The sequence below is a fragment of the Taudactylus pleione genome, unplaced genomic scaffold (genome assembly GCF_031769625.1).
Source record: "Taudactylus pleione unplaced genomic scaffold, aTauple2 ptg000535l, whole genome shotgun sequence".
NCBI lineage: Eukaryota > Metazoa > Chordata > Amphibia > Anura > Myobatrachidae > Taudactylus > Taudactylus pleione.
The window spans coordinates 9,393,514-9,414,507 of NW_028284937.1; the positions used below are offsets into that span (position 1 = coordinate 9,393,514).

General features: G+C 46.0%; 1 protein-coding gene across 3 annotated transcripts in view; it reads left to right on the plus strand.

Moving 5' to 3' along the window:
• LOC148501100 (serine/threonine-protein kinase BRSK2-like) overlaps positions 1-20,994 on the plus strand; it is a 338,299-nt gene that overhangs the window by 230,882 nt on the left and 86,423 nt on the right. For all 3 annotated transcript variants that reach the window (XM_088450950.1, XM_088450951.1, XM_088450952.1), the window contains exons 5-7: positions 1,291-1,407; positions 1,855-1,888; positions 19,285-19,353. In XM_088450950.1, coding sequence (XP_088307076.1) covers positions 1,291-1,407; positions 1,855-1,888; positions 19,285-19,353 — 220 coding nt within the window. The remainder of the gene's footprint in view (positions 1-1,290; positions 1,408-1,854; positions 1,889-19,284; positions 19,354-20,994) is intronic.

A 20,994-nucleotide genomic window follows, 5' to 3' on the forward strand; every position in this document is an offset into this window, starting at 1 on the left:
TTTCTATTTCAACCTTTTGTAAATGCTAGCGATTTGACATGCGAGTTCTAAATGCGGATTCTAAATGACACCAAACTCGCCGCTTAGTAAAATTAGCTCATTGTGTCCTCCCACAAAATGGTTTTAACCAACAATAGAATAAAAACTGTATTTTAACTCATATTGCTTTCCTGAACACATCACAAAAAGAAACATTTTAAGGTTAATGTTCCCTCGGTGGAACCAGGAACTGATTTACTAAGACTGGATTTATTATTTGAATGACTTATTACTTCACTCACTGTTTTATTTATTACAATACTAATTTTTATATCATTTCTATCAATTGTTAATCTTTACCTCCCCAATTTATATTGGGAACCGCAGCCACTATATCAGTGTTGTGTTACATGCCTAACAGCCCCTACAATCTAAGCCCAACCCTGTGATTTCCATCTATTACATGTTCTATCTACAGCCCCCACTTTCCATATTCTGCAGCTTTGTGAACATTTCCCATAGATCAAGCGCAGTCTGCAAGTTTAAGTATTATGTTAAGTGTACCTCTGCAGCCTACTTCCCCTCTAATTAAGGCTGGCATCGTGTCAATGGGGGCGTGGAGGAGTTAGAAGGGGCTGTCTGGAGAATTTGGGCAATGAATAGATTCATTACCAGGAACTATCTATTAGCTTTTTTAAACACATCCCTGTTTTAAACTATGTTAGTGCTATTGTTGGCACTTTCGAAAACTCAGCTTAATACTTGTATTGTACAGTGTCGGAAAAAAAAACATAACTTTCAGAGTTACATAGAGATAAACATGGTTACATGGGGGAACCTAAACAAAGTAATAATAAACCCACATCCGTTATCTAGAACAGGAGTATTTGGGATGTAAAAATAATATCAGTCCCAACTGTTCAGATTCAAGGATTATGGTGGGGGGTAAGTGGACGATCGCTGAATTTTGGGTCTATGTATTGTAAGCTCTTTGTTTAATTTGTTCAAGTTTTGCCTTTGTAAATGTTGGGAGGTGCGATACCTGTACATACACACATAGAAGAGACTAGTGGGGGTATATTTATTTGCTAAAATGCGGGTTTTTAGAAGAGGAGATGTTGCCCATAGCAACCAATCATATTCTAGCTATTATCTACTAGAAGGTGCTAGACAAATGTTAGGTAGAATCTGATTGGCTGCTATGGGCAACATCTCTACTTCTAAAAACCTGCACTTTAGTAAATATACCCACTGCTTGTTAAAACCTACAAAGTTGCTATCACTGTTTTTCTTCATTTCCAACCTGATCAGCCACAGAGACCTGAAGCCAGAAAATTTATTGTTAGATGAAAAAAACAACATACGGATAGCAGATTTTGGAATGGCGTCACTGCAGGTCGGCGACAGTTTACTTGAGACCAGCTGTGGGTGAGTGCTAGTATTACAACATCCTAAAACTAAAATAACAATATAAAAAATCTTCTCATTTGTGATATATATATATATATATAGCGAGAGAGAGAGAGAGCAATGTATTTTTTTGTTTAGCATATCTGTGCATAATAACCGTACATTGTGTCCTATAACGTAGATATTCATACCTTTTACCTGAGGATATGATTACAGTGTATGCTTCATACATGTTAGAGGAGAATGGCATGTATGCATGTTCACGTCCATTATCTGCTGCATCAAATGTGACGTGCTTAACCAATTCTACACACCATGTATGTGTACTTGACTGAAATACTCTGACTTACATTAGCAACATGAATCTACTTAACAAATTCTTCACTTTATCCTGCTGTTAACATCCCTATTCTTTCTCTGTCTTCTCCCTCCTTTTTATTCCATGTCTTACCCCCTTGTGACCAGGTCTCCTCACTATGCATGTCCTGAGGTGATCAAGGTAAGTGTAACAGGCTTCCACCTTTCCTGTGATATTTCATCTCCCTCTAATCTCCAATAATAAAGTGGTTCCATGAAAGTATATCGGTCACTGAGAATAAGACACCATACTGACACTACTAATCTACATATAACTTGCATTACTCCATTAGTTTTGCTTTTACAATTCAGTGTTTAACCTCTTATTTTCATTATCTGAGGGCCTGTTTCAGTTTGGATCACAATTTCAAAACAGGCAAGCGTTCTTTATCCTGTGCGCATGCGTGTATGCAGCATAGCACATGCGTGCGATCGCATTTCAATGGCCCTTGCAAGCCAGTGAACACGCAGAAGTGATTGACAGCTAGCAAGCGTTTGGGGGAGGGGTGATGGGGGGTGGTCTTAGAAACGCAGGTGTGTCTTACCATTTGGACGTCATTTAATGGGCGTCCATAATTTAGCCATTGCGATCTCCTCCGCAGCACAAGAGCTCTCTGCATGTGCACAGACTCACAAAATTAGAGACAGGTCAGACTAGCAGCAAGTGGTCGATGATGGCCAAGGTTTGACCTGTTATATATTCCTTCTGACAACTTTTAATTGGTGCTTCTTAGTGACAGACTTAAGACATTTTATTGATTTATTAATATTGTATCCTTTAATTGTATGTATCAGCACTTCATTGGCTGGACCAATATTCAGCCAATTCATTCACTAGGAACTAGTGACATCACATCGTATCACAACACTGCAGATTAAATCATCTTTAATGGCTGTGCCATATAACTAACCTCTGATCCAGTTACACTGGAACCAGTGGTGGCTCCAAAGGTAGGGCTGCAGCGCAGTCTAAAATTCAAATAAGTGAGTCACACCAACTGCCACCCTAAACGCTGCTAAACATCGCCGGCCGGGACTCATTGGCAGTTGGTGTGGCTCCCTTATTTGAATTTTGGACTGCGCTGCAGCCCCACTGCTGGAGTTTTTGGGTGGCAATTGGTGTGGCTCCCCTATTTGCAGCCCCGCCTCTGTAGGAGGCAGACACTGGCTAGTTTCAGAGCCAGATTTACACATACATATATGAACCCGAGGGTTCATGTGGGCATTATACAACGTTGCAGCAGTATATAGTGCTGGAAATTTGGAGAGTTTTGATCAGTGATGTGCGGAAAAGGTAGACAGGGGAAGCAGTGCCTCACCTCCCATACACTTTTTACTCCAGAGTTTTGACTATAAAATTATTAGAATAATACAAAGAAGATATTTATAATATTTTCTTTCATTTTTTCTTATAATTTTTTGTAGTCAAAACTTTGGAGTATACCTAAGTATGACAGGATAGGCTCTGCCTCGCCTGACCGCACATCACTGGTAGCCACCACTGCTGGTATGCCATCTTTCCTTTCAATTAAATCATTTTGAAGGTTTACAAAATCATAGGAGTGCTTGTTCAGTAGATGGGTTGATGGCATGGCTGAATGATTTGCAGATCCTGTATGTACTATGCCATGCAGATAGCAGAGAAAGTTGTACAGTATATATTAAATGAGACTTCACGGATTATATCCTGTCATGCGATGTAACTTCATATGGTATGAGGATCATATTTATATGACATGCAGTGACACACTGGTGAGACACATGGCTGAAGGCACGCGGCTTCACAGTGTAGGTAATACTCAGAGGCTGAGAACTCTGGATCTGGGAATCTGAGTTGCTCTGACAGGCCGCAGCTGCCAAATTACAGTCTAGCTCATTCCTAGCTATAGTGATGTAATACTGACTCTGCATTGTGGGGGTGATTCAGAGGTAGACACAGAGAAACCATCAGGCGCAAGTGTGCGATGGCTTCCCTCTGCGCATGCATACGGGCAGCTCTGTGCATGTGCCGCGATGGTTAATGCACAGAGACACTGGTTGAAATTGCATGTAGATCCATGCAATCTTGATGGGTGTTTCTGTGTGGTAACTGGGGAGGGTGGCTACCAGTCGCGGGCATTTTGCAGGTGTGTCAGTGTCAACGACTGCCACTAAAGACACAGTTGCATTGACACTGGTGGCCATGGTCATTCGGACATTCTGTGCCTGCCATAGGCAGGTGCAATGCCGATGGCCCGGCCGATGGTTCTCCAATAGTGCGTCTTTGTGCGCACATCGGGAGAAGTGTGCCTCAGATGGTGGGCATCTCAATAGGATGCCCGTTGGCCACAGCATTACCATAAAGACCCCTAGTCTCTAGTACCAACTCAGGCTGAGAGGTATGTGGCTAATTATGGATTTGGGGGGCATTTTTTTTTTCTATTTTAAAGGTAACCCTTTAAAATTAACCTAATCATACTGTTTCAATGGGTTTGCTGTTGTGTTTGTACTTCTAAATGCTGTCGGTTTTGAACTTTGGAGCAGCAAATAAACGACTGAGGGCCTGATTCAGCAGTGCACGCCCCGTCCTGCGAGTGTGTAGAATGGGTCCTACTAACTCGCTTGCAGACTGTCAGTGATTGACAGTCTGCTGCCGTTTGTGGGCGGCGATGCCCTCCATTTCCCGAAACGGAGGGTGTCACCGCCGTTGCAGGAGTAGGAAGAAGCCAGGATCTCCGTCAGCTGACGGAGATTTCCTGGCCTCTTCCTCTAAACTGCAGCGACCGATGTTGCGCAGATTGTCCGACGCTGCGTTGGACAACGGTGCCCGGATAAGTAATGCACAGGAGGCGTGATGCCTACTGCTCCATTACCATACCTGCAAGGGTCGTAATTGCAAAGCTGCCTGCGTGCATACATCATATCTATAGCCTGCGTGCAGCTTTGCAATTAATATCCTTACAGAATCAGGCCCTGAGATCGAATTTAGGTTTCAATTAAAGATAATTTTTTTTTTACATCAAAACAACATTGATAGTCAATTGATTTCGTTCGGTCTCGGTTTACAACCAAAACAGACCTTTAGTAAATTTACCCCATAATGTTTGTATTGCTGTCTTCAAATTATTGTTTTGCAAGATTTTTATGTTATTTTCTATATTTTATTTGTTGTCTCCCATTAATGTATCAGTTTTTGCTGGAAAAAGGCTCTTGGGTCTATTCATGAAGCAGAGAAGAGCCCTGTTCAGCTGAAATTAGGGCTCTTCTCTGCTTTGTGCAATTCATGGAGCAAGTTACCAAGAAGAAGGCTATTCCTTATCCAGCGGTGTACCTGCTCCATGGATGAATCGCATCACTTTACTTTTGTATGGAGAGTGCGATTCATAAAGGAACAGAAAGCTCATCTTTCCGTTCCTCTCCTGCGGTACAGATTCGCCATCTGAGAATGGCATTCTCTGTCACGCAACCCGAACAGAGCAGGGAAGTTGCATACTTCCCTGCTGTCTGCCTGGCACCTGGTGCTGGCTCCATCGACTTTTCCCAGCGCTCATTGCAGCAGATCTGACGTGACCTGCTGCTCTTGGACGCCGGGGCATGCGCATTGAGAAGCAGGCATATAGGGCACCCGATATGTCTGTCTCAGTGGCAAACGCAGGATTTTGAAAGGGGGGTTTCCAATACTTGGTTACTAAACTAAACCAATGGCAAAAAATCTAAACACATACAGGCAGCACTCCATAGCATAGTACAGTGGTTCCCAAACTTTTTTGAACCACGGCGCCCTAGTGCATCAGCATTGTTCTCATGGCACCCCTAAGCCAAAACTTTGTGTTTGAGAAATTCAGAAAAAAATGCAGTGAAGTAGTAAAGTGAAGTAAATTTTGCTCACCTGTCATCCTTAGGTTTGGTTATATAGTGGTGGACAGGTTTGTACTTCTGTTTGTGCACATATTTACATTACATTGACCATAAAGAATTTGATTTGGTGCAGGACCACCAACCTGAGGCATCCCTGCAAGGGTCCCGAGGCACCCCAGGGTGCTGCAGGGCACAGTTTGGGAACCACTGGCATAGTATGTAATGCCCCCCATAGTATAGACTGTAATGTGCCTCCCCCTCTTTCCAAAGCATAGTATGTAATGTCCACCCCATAGTAGACTGTAATGTGCCTCCGCCTCTCTCCATAGCATAGTATGCAATGCACCCCCATAGTATAGAATACAATGCACATCCCTATGGTATAGAATATAATATGCCTCTCCTGTAGTATAGAATGTAATGTACCCGCTCACCATAGTATAGAATACAATGTGCCTCCCTCTCCCCTATAGTATAGAATGTATCATTCCTCCCGCTCCCTAGTATAGAATGTAATGTGCCTCCTCTCCATATAGTATAGAATACAATGTGCCTCCCCATCCCCTATAGTATATTGTATTGTAATGTATTGTGCCTCCCTCTCCCTAGTATAGAATGTAATGTACTCCCACTCCCCATAGTATAGAATACAATGTGCCTCCCCATCCCCTAAAGTATAGAATGCAACGTGCCTCCCCCTCCCTAGTACAGAATGTAGTGTGCCTCCCCCTCCCTAGTATAGAATGGAATATACTCCCCCCCATATATAGAATACAATGTGCCTCCCTCTCCCCTATAGTATACAGGGTATAGTGCCTCCCCCTTCCTAGTATAGAATGTAATGTGCCTCCACCTCCATATAGTATAGAATACAATGCGCATCCCTCTCTCCTGTAGTATAGAATGTATTGTGCCTCCCCCTCCCTAGTATAGAATGCAATGTACTACCCCTCCCCATAGTATAGAATACAATGTGCATCCCTCTCCCGTAGTATAGAATGTATTGTGCCTCCCCCTCCCTAGTATAGAATGTAATGTACTCCCCCTCCCCATAGTATAGAATACAATGTGCCTCCCACTCCCCTAAAGTATAGAATGTAGTGTGCCTCCCCCTCCCTAGTATAGAATGTATTGTGCCTCCCCTCCCTAGTATAGAATGTAATGTACTCCCCCACCCCATAGTATAGAATACAATGTGCCTCCCCATCCCCTATAGTATAGAATGTATTGTGCCTCCCACTCCCCTAAAGTATAGAATGTAGTGTGCCTCCCCCTCCCTAGTATAGAATGTATTGTGCCTCCCCTCCCTAGTATAGAATGTAATGTACTCCCCCACCCCATAGTATAGAATACAATGTGCCTCCCCATCCCCTATAGTATAGAATGTATTGTGCCTCCCCCTCCCTAGTATAGAATGTATTGTGCCTCCCCCTCCCTAGTATAGAATGTATTGTGCCTCCCCCTCCCTAGTATAGAATGTTATGTACTCCCCCACCCCATTGTATAGAATACAATGTGCCTCCCAATCCCCTATAGTATAGCATGTATTGTGCCTCCCCCTCCCTAGTATAGAATGTCATGTACTCCCCCTCCCCATAGTATAGAATACAATGTGCCTCCTTTTCTCCTATAGTATAGACTGTAATGTGCCTTCCCCTCTATATAGTATATAATAGCTTTCCCCTATAGCTTTCAAACCATGTTTTACACTGTGAAGCATCTCTAATATTGAGGTCTAATATAGAATACAATGCGCCTCCCTATGGTATAGAATATATTATGCCTCTCCCGTAGTATAGAATGTAATGTACCCCCCTCCCGATAGTATAGAATACAATGTGCCTCCCCCTCCCCTATAGTATAGAATGTATTGTGCCTCCCCCTCCCTAGTATAGAGTGTAATGTGCCTCCCCCTCCATATAGTATATAATATTCCTTCTCCATAGTATAGAATCTATTGTGCCTCCCCCCTCCCCATAGTATATAATATGCCTCCCCCATACTAGAGAATCTATTGTGCCTCCCCATAGTATATAATATGCCTCCCCCATAGTATAAAATATAATGTGCCCCTCCCCAGTAGGTACTGTAGGTACTGTAACTTACAGTACCTGGCCTCTGCTTGTCACGTTCTTTGGGCAGCAGCCTCGGCTCCTCCTTATACATTCCAGCAGCATCGCGCAGCGGCGGCTCCATCTCACTCTCCTCCACTGCAGTGCAGTCCAGGCTCCTGACAGCCATCACGTTTGCGACCTTGTTGCGGTCATGGGGTGCCGCCGCATGCTGTCAGGGTCACTCATGGGTGCTGCCAGTCACTGGTAATGAATGTTGGTTGTCCGGCCGCAACTGAAGTGTTCTGGACGCCCCTTCGAGTTGCCAGGACCAATGATGCCAAGGGAATGGCTGGTGTCGGGCAGGGAGGGGGTTTCTAGGTAATCAGAAACCCACTGTGTTTTCTCACTGTGTCCAGGGATCGCGGAGGGGCTGGACCGCCCGAAGACGCCGGAAAGGTTAGTATGCATGAATGGCTACTAAACATCACTATATTTCTTCTTCAGGGCCCATAGGGATCCACAGGGATACCATGGGAATATTGTGGTTGGAAAGATCCAGGCACCAAATAGTTAAAACTTCAGCTCCCAGGATGCCACGGGTCCTCCTCCATATATACCCCGCCCCTAGCCACAGGCATTCAGTTGGTCGTTTGGTGCAACAGGATTAAGACGCACCTTTGTAACGGAACTGCTCAGGCAGTCCTAAGCTTTTATTTTATGTTTTATTTTATTTCTATGTTTTTGGGTTGGCAGTACTAAGCGTCTGAATTAAAACACATATACTGCGACTCCATCTACCTCCGCCAGGCTGCAGCACCAGTAACAGGGCTGGTGATTCCGGCGGGTTTTGGCTGAGCTTGCTAGCAGCGATGCTGGGACCTGGACTGCAACCAGACGCATGGAGATGTCAGGTAAGGCGATTCCTCGCTTCCTGGGAATCGCGACCGCCAGTAATTGTTTCCAGTGCCGGAGGCACACAGGAAGCTGCTGCAGTCAGGGCCTGGGGGCGTCCGTGTCCTCACTAGACCGCCGGGGCCTTATCGTCTGACGCAGAGGATTGGCAGCAGATGCAATTCTACTGCCATAAGGCCAGCGTACCCGGCTGGTTGATACAGCTTAGGGGAGGTAGGCACTCCCCCAGCAGCTACTCCCCACACGCAGCCCCTACAAATGGTTTTGCGCGTCTGGGTTACTCCGCCTACCCTCCACGTGTGTATGAGACGCTCATGGTCCACTATCAGTGTGCTACTGTAGCTGTTGGTCTCAGGAAGGTGTGGGTCAATCTCCCTGTATACTTCTCCCTTGGTTAAGGTATATAGTGCTCTATATATCCCATAGTATAGAATATATTGTGAACAAAAATAGGGGTTGAGATGGCTGCGCTATAACTCCTAAACGGCTCTGGGATGCTGCCTGGGGATGAAATAACAGTTGGAAAATAGAATTATCCCTGGCGCTTCAGTATGAGGATCGTAAAAAAAGAATCAGTAACCGTATATAAAAATGTATATGAAATTTATTACACAATTAGATAAAAGGGCATTCAAAAATTATAAGTAAATATATAAAACAGCTACTACTAGTAGACAACATATAAAGACAAACCACATAAAACAATAATTATGAGTTGCAGCCCTCAGTGGGTCGGTAATGAGGAAGTGCACTTATAGCGCTAAGTTCTTGGTCTCTCAGATAGTGTGTAACACCCTCCGGGGTGTATTGCTCCAATGTCTTATTGTAAAAAGAAAGTCAATAAAAGCAGTACCTTAATCAGGGGCTAAACAGCCCAATGCCTTGTATGTCAGGGGTGTCTGTAGAGGTAGAGGTCGTTTGCCGGCAAACTTGTAAGGGTGGAGAACGTGTGAACCACGTCTCCAGATGTCCCCCACCTCACTTGATCTACGCGCTATAAGTGCACTTCCCCAGTAGGTACTCTAACTTACAGTACCTGGCCATTCCTGGTGTTTATGTAGTTGTTTTAGAGTCAATTGTAATTATATTACATATGCATTGTTTGTGACTGATAGCTGCTGTATTGACACTGTCCGTTTTTTCTGTCTGTCAATTATAGCTATCACTGTTTTTTTCTCTCCATCCCCTTGGGGTGGAGGTTTTTCTTTGAGCACTTCACATTCATTAAGATTTTGTGAAGGCTGTCTCATAACATTGTGTTTATTGCCTTTATTTTGAACATGTCAAAGGATAAAGGAAAACAGGAGGGAGAGCCCCCTGTGCTGGTTTCATGTAAATCATGTATGACTTTTTTGTCTCCTCAGGATGTAAAGGATGGTTTGTGTGTTGTCTGTTATAAAGAGCCACCTCACCAGTCCAGTTTACCTGTTCTTGAACAAGAGCCATCTTTGGTATCCTCTTTGTCCCAGGTAATGAAGTTTGTGGATCATATGGCTGCTCCCACACTGCCTCCTTAGATGGGGTGTCCACAGCATGCCATGTTTGCACCTCCTATGGATCCTTCCTGGAAGGATGTTTATGGCCATTCTAGTCAGAGTATGGCACCATCTAATGTTGAAAACAGATCAGTAGTTACTAAGGCCCCTAAGTGCAAGTTATCTGTTTATCAGTATGCTCAACATATGGATACAGACACATCATCAGAGGAATCAGATGATGTGCAGGGTTCCTCTCCAGGATCTAGCTCGGGGGAAGAGGACTATCCCTCCACAGTGGATGTTGCTTCTATGGTGAGGGTGGTTAAATCAATCCTAGATATTGAGGATGATGAACCAGCTCATAGTAAGAAGGCTCCAGTGTTTAATCACCACCGAAAGGTGGCAAAACTTATGTTACTTGTCAGCTATGGCTGGAGCCTGGTAGCCAAAGCTGTTGAAGAATGGATAGGGGCATTGGAAGACTCTCTACCAAATGCGACCAGAGAACAGATGATGTATATCTCCCATATATGGGAAGCAGCTTCCTATCTTTCCACCAAGGATGCCAGTTTTCGCGGATGGGGGCAGTGACAGGTAACCACACCTTTCAGGGAAGATGGACAAATCAAGAAAGTCATCTGCCCATAAACATTCTGGAACTGCGAGCAGTATACAAAGCACTTGTCAGGGCACAGGACCTGCTCCATGGCAGGCCGGTTCAGACCCAGTCTGACAACAGTCGCCAGGACATACACGCCGGAGAGTGGTCTCTCCATCCGGGAGTGTTTCAGCTTCTGGTAAACAAATGGGGTCTACCAGAATTAGATCTCATGGCATCACGTCACAACCACAAGGTCCCCAGGTACGGGTCCAGGTCCAGAGACCCATCAGCAGCCTTGTGAACGCACTGCCAGTAACATGGGACTTCAAGCTGACGTATCTTTTTCCTCCGATTCCCCTCCTCCCAAGAGTTCTCAGGAAATTCAAGCAGGAAGGCAGAACAGTAATACTGGTAGCTCCGGCTTGGCCCAGACGTCACTGGTTCATGACATACAGAATCTATCCATAGACAGTCCGAATCCGCTTCCTCTATGGCAGGATCTGCTAATGCATGGTCCATGCCGGCATCCGGACTTAGCTCGCCTAGCTTTGACGGCGTGGTTCTTGAATCTTCCCTCTTAAGAGCAAAAGGTTTATCCAGTTCTGTAATTCAGCCGATGCTTAGGGCACGAAAGCCTGCCTCTGCCTGCATCTATTACAGGGTTTAGCATTCTTTTGGTCAGTGGTGAGCCCACAGAAAGTATGATCCTCAGGTGTTCAGGATTTCCAAGGTACTGGCTTTTCTCCAGGCGGGGTTAGACAGTGGTCTCCGCCTGGCCACTTTGAAAGTGCAGGTTTCTGCACTGTCAGTCTGGTTCCAGAGGAAGATTGCCTCATTACCAGATATTCAAATTTTTTTTCATGGAGTTCTGCAAGTTCAGCCTCCTATTGTTCCACCGGTAGCACCGTGGGATTTGTCGTTGGTTCCTAAGGGGCTACAAGCTCCCCCATCTGCACACCTGGACTCTGTAGATTTGAAATGGTTGACAGCGAAGAAACTTTTTCTCCTCACTATCTCTTCTGCATGCAGAGTCTCGGATATGGCAGCGCTTTCTTGTCGCTCCCCATTTTTTATTTTTCACTAGGATAAAGCTGTTCTTCGTACTAGGGAGGGTTACCTTCCTAAGGTAGTGTCCCGTTTTCATGTGAATGAAGAAATTGTAGTTCCAGCTTTTCAGGCTCCAGATCTTTCTGTAGGTGAAGCTTCCCTGGATGTAGGTTGTGCTCTCCGTATTTATGTGGAGCGTACAAACTCTATTAGAAAATCAAATGCTCTTTTTGTATTATATGGTTTTCAATGAGGATGGCCAGCTAATAACCAGACTCTGGCGAGATGGCTATGCTTGACTATCTCTCAGGTGTACACACAGGCTGATCTCCCTGTACCAAGCACGGTGACAGCACATTCTACTCGGTCTGTAGGGCCATTGTGGGCATATAGTCGTGGTGCCTCTGTTGAACAGTTGTGTAAGGCAGCCACGTGGTCTACTGTCCACACTTTTCTTAGTTTCTATGCCTTTGATACTTTTGCCTCTCAGGATGCTTACTTTGGGTGACTAGTTCTCCTTTCTGCTCAGGAGCGTCCCCCACCCGAACTGCTTTAGTATATCCCCATGGTATCCCTGTGGATCCCTATGGAGCCTGAAGAAGAAAATTTGAGTTATGGTAGACTTACCTAGATAACTCCTTTTCTTTGAGGTACATAGGGTCCACAGGGAACCCACCCTAACGCACCTGGCTGCATGGGTAATTTTTTCTTTCGGTCACAGATTCCCTCATCTTGAGTAAGAGTGTTTCTGGTGTGCGATTGCTCTTCCTTTTCCTCTTTCCTTCTCCTGCCTTGAGGCTTGTTAACCAAACTGAATGCCTGTGGCTAGGGGCGGGGTATATATGGAGGAGGACCCGAGGCATCCTGGGAGCTGAAAGCTTTAACTGTTTGGTGCTTGGATCTCTCCAACCATAATATCCCCATGGTATCCTGTTGACCTTATGGACCTTGAAGAAAAGGAGTTATCTAGGTAAGTCTACCATAACTCTAATTATCGCACTGTTGTGATGCGATATATAGTGATATTTTTCGGCAGCCAGTTCATGTTCTTTATAAATAGACCCCCTGTCACCACTCTCTTTATGAAGAGAGATTTTTATGAAGAGGTCAATGCCAGAGAAATCATTTATTTCCCTGTTGGAAACCTATATTGGGCTGCTTACAGCAAAGTGAGTCAATTTATCTAGCGAGGAAAGATAACGCTGTTCCCTGCAGACTAATGCCATCTCAACAAAGTTAGAGAGGGTGCACTAGATTCCTGCTGGGACACTATGTGCATGCGTGGATATTAGCATGTGCATGGCTGTAACTAGAATTTAGAGGGCCCAATAGCAAAATTTTGAAGGGGCCCTCAATGATTCTAGAGAGACACTCCTCTCCTCAGCTCTCCACCATAGCCTTTTATAACATTGCTTATTTTGTCTCCCTACATATTTTGAGAAATCGTTCAGCAGAAGCAGCTTTCTCTCCAGAGCCTGGGTTGTGCAGCACACATGGGCTGGGTTCCTCGCAGTTGCTAACAGACTGACACTAGTGTACTTTGCCTCTGATCCCTCCACATGCCTCTTATACAGTATGCTATAAGACCCCCATATATCCCCCTCTTGCCCCTGATAATGTCATCAGTCCGCTCCATTTGTTCCTTATATAAAATCAAACCCCTCCACATGCCCAGCATATCCCATCTGTGCCCCCTCATGCCACAATCACTAAATCCTATGGCGCAATGCCACTTTATAACAATGTAAAAAAGGATAATTACTTATGCTTAGCAGACTCTCTTCTCTCCTGGGGACCTATTCATCAACACTAAAATAATGTTTTTAAGGACATTTTCCTTAATTACCGTTTTTTAGTATTCATGAAGAGACTTACCACAGGAGATATCACTCATATCTCCTGGCTAAGTCCGCCTTCGTTAATTTCTATATGGAAATTAGCCTATTCATCAAATTCCGAAAATTATGTATTTTCAGAAGTTGATGGTGGTACTATACGCCACTCTGAGGTGTCGAATAGCGGGTTACACTTACCTGCTTTCAGCTGGGTAGGTCCTCCGCCGGCTCCCTCCGTCGCTCTGGTCCCTTCCTTGGCTCCGGCTGCTGATCTGTGTTCTCACAGCATTGCGGCTGTGAGAACACAATAAAGTTTAAAAAAAATAAATCTTCAGTCTGCCTGTCCGTGCTGTCTGCTGCAGGCCGGGGCCAGGCGGGAGGTCGGGATCCGTGGCTACAGCCTGCCAGGTAAGTGAAGGGGGGGAGTGGACATAGAATTATCGCTGGTGTAATCTGTGCTGTGCATGTGCCGTTTCTTTAACGGAATGGCGCATGCGCTGCACTAATTACAGCTTCGATAAGATATGTATAGGTAGGGAAAAGTATCTATTTCCCCAAAAAAGCTGTCATCACAAAAATGACAGCTTTTCGGAATAGGTACATTAGGGGTCTATTCAGCAACAGTGACGATGATGCCCAGAATATTATCGTGCAACATTGTCACAATATTTTATCAATTATGATAAAATATGGAAGCTATTCAGCATTATTTTGTGCAGGGACAGCGGTTACGGTAACACGCTGTCCCTGTGATGCCACAGAAGGGATTATTTTCGGGGTTCCGAAAGCAATCCCTTCTGTTTGTTTCCTGTGCATGCTCAGTCATGCGCTCGGGAACAGTCTCCGTCCTGGCTTCCCGGTGACCGCGGAGGGGTAATTACAGCTCCAGCCTCCCGAAATTGATTGATATGTGTATACAGGCTTTATACTAGCCTGTATACATGTATAATTATGTGCTTTTATATTTAACATTTATATATAATGTTGGGGGTTTAAAAGCCTCTATATTGACTTACCTGCCACCGATCACCGGTAAGCAGCAACAGAGCCTGGGTGGGCTTGCAAGATGCTGCAGGGACTTATGGGAAAATTTCCCTCTGTCCCTGCAGTTTTTGGGAAATTTAAGTATTTTCTTCATGTAACGCCATTCTGAAATGGCGTTATATAAAGGAAATATTTATCGCGTGATTTAACACTTTTTGCTTTGCTGAATAGCAAAAAGTTTGAAAGCACTGTAGAGATGAATGGATGATCCCTACAGTGCGGTATTCAGCGAGATGGGAATCAATGGAGAAGATAATTGCGTTATCTTCTCCATTATCCCATTGCTGAATAGGGGAGCTACATAAAAAATCATAGTTTCCGTATTTTGTTATGTAAAAAATCAATGCTGAATAGACCCCTTAAGGAGAGGAGGAATGATGAATTCCTCCGGTAATTAGGTAGAACTCCATGCGAGTTCTAAACCTAATTGCCTCCAGAGAATTTTTAGTTATAATGAATTGGCCCCTTGGTCTCCATTCCTCATGTCAGTCTCTCAGGTCCAGTAAGTCTCAATCAACTTTATTGCTTAAACACTTCACATATTTACTGCAGGGGCATGATCTGCTTTATGTCTAACCTATGTTGCACTTAGAATTGTTTCTTTCTCAGTATGTTTTAGTTGTTCCCGATAGTTACTCAATTTTACCCGGTTACAGAACGCCAATTGTGGAATCAGAGGCACCTCTCTCATTTTCTTTATAGGAAATCTCTCTCTCCTGGGATCCCTAGTGCTGTCCTCGCAAATTAGTCTACTTACTCCCTTCCGGCACGGAATCTCCCTTCTCACCCCGTGCCATGGCTTGCACTTTCCTCCATATCCAGCCAGAGTCAGCGGGTCCGATATGTAAATCTTGACCTGGACAGCATAGATTGTCAGAGTAGCGCTGTGCATGTGTCCGGAAAGCTGCAGAACAAATTTGGAACACTGGCTATTTCGGTGGGTGTGTCTGGGTGGAAACAGGGGTGGCTAGCCAGACACAGGCATGTTGTGGTCAGCGACTACGGCTTTTGCCACAGTTGCACTGATTTCGGCGGCCATTTTGTGCATCCATAAGGCTAATGCAGTATTCGATGGTTTGACCAATGGTGCGTCTTAATACGCGCAGCGGCGAATCAGCACCTCAGCCGGCGGGCATCTATGTACAAATTCCATTGGCTGCATCATTAGCATAAAGAGGCAGTCGCACTGCGGCAAAAGATGCCCCTGAATCAGGCTTTTTGTCTGTATATGCTTCCTTTGACCAATGTATGATCGCTTCTTCCCCCCCCCCACCCACTCTGCACCTGGGACCTGATTCAGAGCCGCTCACTAGATGCGATCGCTCGGCCCCAGCTTATGCAAATTCGGCTAAGTGATGGCATGGCATGCGCTCGCTCGGAAAGGCATAAGCACGCCCACTTTGTATTGGCGAGCGATCACTTTGTGTATGCAGACGCCCATTAGCGTATGTAGAGACGCTCACTAGCGCACGTCATCTCCAGGAAGTGTATTAAAACATTGGTACATCGAGGACCATCGGAAGAGCTCGCAGCACTTGTGGTTGCCTTACCTTACCGCAAGCACTGCGAGGATTTCAGCGTAAAAAAAGGCTGGTGACATGTACTATGACGCTGTCTGGTAAATATGCACACCTTAGAAACAGCGTTGCTACACTCAGGCACGCCTGCGTTCACACCTCCACTCCCCCGTTATTAGTGTCCTGCCCGTTACCACCCACAAACGGCTTCTCCTGTCACTCATTACACTGGGCTGTGGCGAGCGAGCGGATTCCGATCGCTCTGAGTAGTTCGCTCCTGCGCAGAACGAAGTGTGCGCATGCGCGGTCACTAAACATCAGCTGAGTACGATCGATCGGCCGCTTGTGAACGGGTCTGAATGAGCTGTAACATTGTTAAAATAAATTGATGCTATATCATTAGGTATAGGCTTATCCTGTATGTAATTTATTATGTAAATGTAAATAATATGAATTAGCTGTAATGCATTCTAGTTTGCAAGCGCACTTCCATTTAGTCACAATTCTGGTTTTATTTACTACAATATTGTTTCTCTGGTATGCTGGGAATGGAGCAATCACGTCTGTGTTAGCAGCTCTGTCACAGTATACCACCTATACGCTACGAAACCACTGTGCTAGACTCTATTTATAGGATCTCATTTGGTTGCACCTCACAACGCCCACATCATGGCTACGCGGTGCATGCGATATTGGGCAGATCTAGTGTTCTGTGTTTCTAACAGCTCTCAGGGATTACTGATGGGACCAATCTCATATACCATAAGCCATGCAGATACACATGAAACCGTTTCCCATCTCAGGCTGAACAAACTGCAGTTGTGTATTGTTGAAAGATTTTCTTTAGTATCCTTCCATTCTGTATGGCAAAATAGACGTTCACTTGCTCACTGCTGATTGTCTTTCTTCAGTGCATTGTTCAGCTCTAGTGGTTAAGGGAACACAGGTTTTATTTTAGAGAGATCGTATTACTCTTTTTAGCTTTGGTGGCATAATGCTGACATACAGGAATAATACAGACACGCAAAATTCCTGAGTTTGTGAATTCCAGACATCGTGACTTTGATCTGCATGTTCTTGCTGTTCATTACTGATTACTTCTGTGTAGCTGGAATTGAATATATATTTCTCATATAGGGGTCTATTCATCATCACATCAGTTCTACAAAAGCAATTGTTGTCACTAGTACGGTATGGGCACAGAAGTTACACTAGTATGGGGACAGAGGCCCTGATTCAGAGCCAGACGCTGTGATAGAGCGCTCGCGCTGAATCAGGGCCGGTCTTTTTTTTTTTTATAGCGAGCGGCCAGGAAGATGATCATCGGGCTTGCGACGAGACCCTTGTGGTAGGGTCTGGTGGCCGCAAGCCCCAGAGAGATTTCGGCTCTAACAGAGCCGAAATCTCTCCCACTGACATCACTCGTGATGTCAGTGGGGCCGCCCCCAAACGGAGGCGTTCACATGGGAACGCCTCCGTTTGGGCAGCCACTCCCCCGGCCCACCCACCAAAGGGGGCGAGCTGTCACTCAACATCGACAGCTCGCCCCTTTTGTTGCGAGACCCGGAGCGACGGAGTGCCCGTCGCTATCCAGGTCTCGCCATGCGCACGACGGAGCCGGCTCCGTCGTGCGCATGCACACTGGCCCACCATCGACACGGTTGCGAGCGCACAGCGCTTGCGACCGGTTCTGAATCAGGCCCAGAATTCATTAAGCTCCGATGATACAAAAATCGGAGCTTGATTGCGGGAGCATTCGCCATCCTTTCGGATCCCTCCGCCCTTGTCCGGCTCCTTCAACCGGACATCAGGACTCTTGTGCACATGCGTGACCTGCAGGTCACACATGCGCACTAGTGCCACTGCTCCGAAAGAAACAGTGAGATTCACTGCTCCCATGGGGTCGTACATCGCGCCCCCAGATCTTACTACAGGTTCAGTCGATGTGGGGATGCGATGTGCGATCCCATGCAGCGTTATGCGGGTGGGGGAGATGGCACCCAGTCGCACCGTGTATGGGGACCGCCCGATACGTCGGATCCTTCATCACATTGCACGGTGCATATTGCACCATGTATGACCAGCTTAAGTGCCAGAATTCTGTATGGGCCACCACCTACTCCCTTGGAATGTGCAGAGGGATGTCACCACATGACACTCGCATACCTCCCAACTTTCCAATCTGGGGAGGAGGGACATTTGCGTGTGCCAAATGCGTGCGCCTGAACATAGGGGTTTTGGCCTATCGACAAAGGGGCATGAATTGCGGGAAATGCCAGGCCCGCGAGTCACGCCTCCATTCACGTCATGCTGGGGGCTTGCCCAGCACTCAGGGAGCTGCAAAGTGTATATGGATGATGCACACATGCTCGCGTCTTCCATTCACTGCTGCTCAGCTTTGCAGAGCAGCGGTGTGAGAGGGTACTCCCCAACTTCCCCCCACCCGCAGGACGCTGCAGCCCGCGGATGGTACCACAGGACAGTGCCTGTAAAATGGGACTGTCCCACTGAAATCGGGACAGTTGGCAGGTATGCACTCGCCTGCATCTGGCCCCTTGTGCTTAGAAAAAACAATGTTTTACATTTAATGATAACATTTATCAACGAGCAATATTTTTGTTATCACTCGTTACTAATCTTAAATTGTGCTCCAACCAATGAGCTTTAAACTGTCATGTGTTTTTAAAAATGACAGTTAGGAGCTGATTGGTTGGAGTACCATTTAAGATAGTAACGAGTGATAAGCAAAATATCACTCATTGATAAATATGGGCCTTAGTTACTAATAATTCACTATCATTCACCATAGTCACTAGTTCTTAATTCCAGTCCCTGAGTAATCCTAACTGGTCATTGTTTTAGTTATTTCACCTATCCAGTAGAAATTGTTCCATAACAGTAACGGAATAATCTCACTTCTAATCCTGCAAGAATTAACTTGATTTAAATTATAACTGGTACCTGGCAGTTACAGAATGGGGCATTACCTCCTCTTGCATAGTGTTTATACAGTATACTATACAGGATTATAGAGAGAGAAATATATTATATTAATCAATGATGTATACGTCTCAATGCTACAATATCCAGCACTTACTGTCACAGTATTGTGATGTGGTATTGTAATGTAACTCCATCATAACCAGCATTCACACTGAGGATGAACTATGATAGGAGCAATATAATCAAATTTATTTATTTTTTTCTTTAAAGGGGGAAAAGTACGATGGGCGCAGAGCTGACGTCTGGAGCTGCGGAGTGATCCTGTTTGCACTTCTCGTGGTATGACATTTCCCTGTAATAGAAAGTGTAGAAAAAGAGAAATACATTTTTCAGGTTTGGTTGAAGTTTGGAAAAGCTGCTGGGTGAAAAATGCCATATTTATACATATTGTAGTACTTTACACTGCAATGATCATATAGTTAAATCTTCCATTGATTTAATTTCAAAGATAAGAATTAGATGAGGATGTCAGTATGTATTTCACCTTCAGATCACTTTCATTTATAGTCTTCTGCATGCCCTCTTGCATCTTATTATCTTTTATTTATACCTCTTTTCCACCAAAAACCTGGGTCCGACCTGGGTTTTCAGACATGGTACCAACCCAGGTCAGACACCGTTTATACAGCACCATTGATCTGGGTTACTCTCAGGTCAGCCCAGTTCACACTGAACCTGGGTCTTCCCTGCTAAACTTGTGAGGTCATAAAAGCAGGGCCGGCGCTACCACTAGGCAAACTTAGGCATTTGCCTAAGAGCGACGGCCCTGCAGGGCGGTAGTGTGAACCGCACATAAGTGCAGTCCGCACTACCTACTAGGAACAAACATACAGCCGCCGGCGCCGGCAGCTGTTTGTTTGTTTTAGCAGCCGATGAGAGTCAGACAGACTCTCATCGGCTGCTGTGCCTACTACCGGAGCCGGGCTGGAGCTCCCGCAGTGGGTGATGGGAGAGACGTCATGACGTCTCTCCCATCATACAGAGCGGGCCCGCCCGGGGGGCAGAGGAGCAGACGCCGGAGCGGGGATTAAGGTAAGTGGAGTTTTTTTTTTTGTGTGTGTGATTGGCTGAGATTACTGCTGGGGGGGAGATCACTACTGGGGGCACTGCTGGGGGGAGGCTACTAGTGGGGACACCGCACGACTACTACTGGGGGCACTGCAGGGGGGGAGATCACTACTGGGGGCACTGCTGGGGGGGAGATCACTACTGGGGGCACTGCTGGGAGGGATCACTACTGGGGGCACTGCTGGGGGGAGGCTACTCCTGGGGGCACGATTACTATGGGGGCATTGCTGGGGGCAGGCTACCATTGTGGGCACTACTACTGTAGGGAGGAGGCTACTACTGGGGGCACTGCTGGGAAGAGGCTACTACTGGGGGCATTGCTGGGGGGAGGCTACTACTGGGGGCACTGCTGGGGGGGCTACTACAATGGGGAGGCTACTATTGTGGGCACTATTACTACTGGGGGCATTGCTGGGGGGGAGGCTACTACTGGGGGCACTGCTGGGGGGGCTACTACAATGGGGAGGCTACTATTGTGGGCACTATTACTACTGGGGGCATTGCTGGGGGGGAGGCTACTACTGGGGGCACAACTACTACTGGGGGCACTGCTGGGGGGGCTACTACTGGGGGCACTGCACAGGGGGGAACTAGTACTGGGGGCACTATATAAGGGGCACTGCACAGGGGGGACTAGTACTGGGGGCACTGCACAAGGGGGGACCACTACTGGGGGTATTATATAAGGGTCACTGCATAGGGGGACCACTACTGGCAGCACTGCATAGGGGGCCACTACTGGGGGCACTGTATAAGGGCTTGTGTAGCTATCCGAGGGTGGGGGGCGCTAGGCTGAAGAAATGCCTAGGGTGCCAAGAAACCTTGCACCGGCCCTGCATAAAAAGTGGGAGG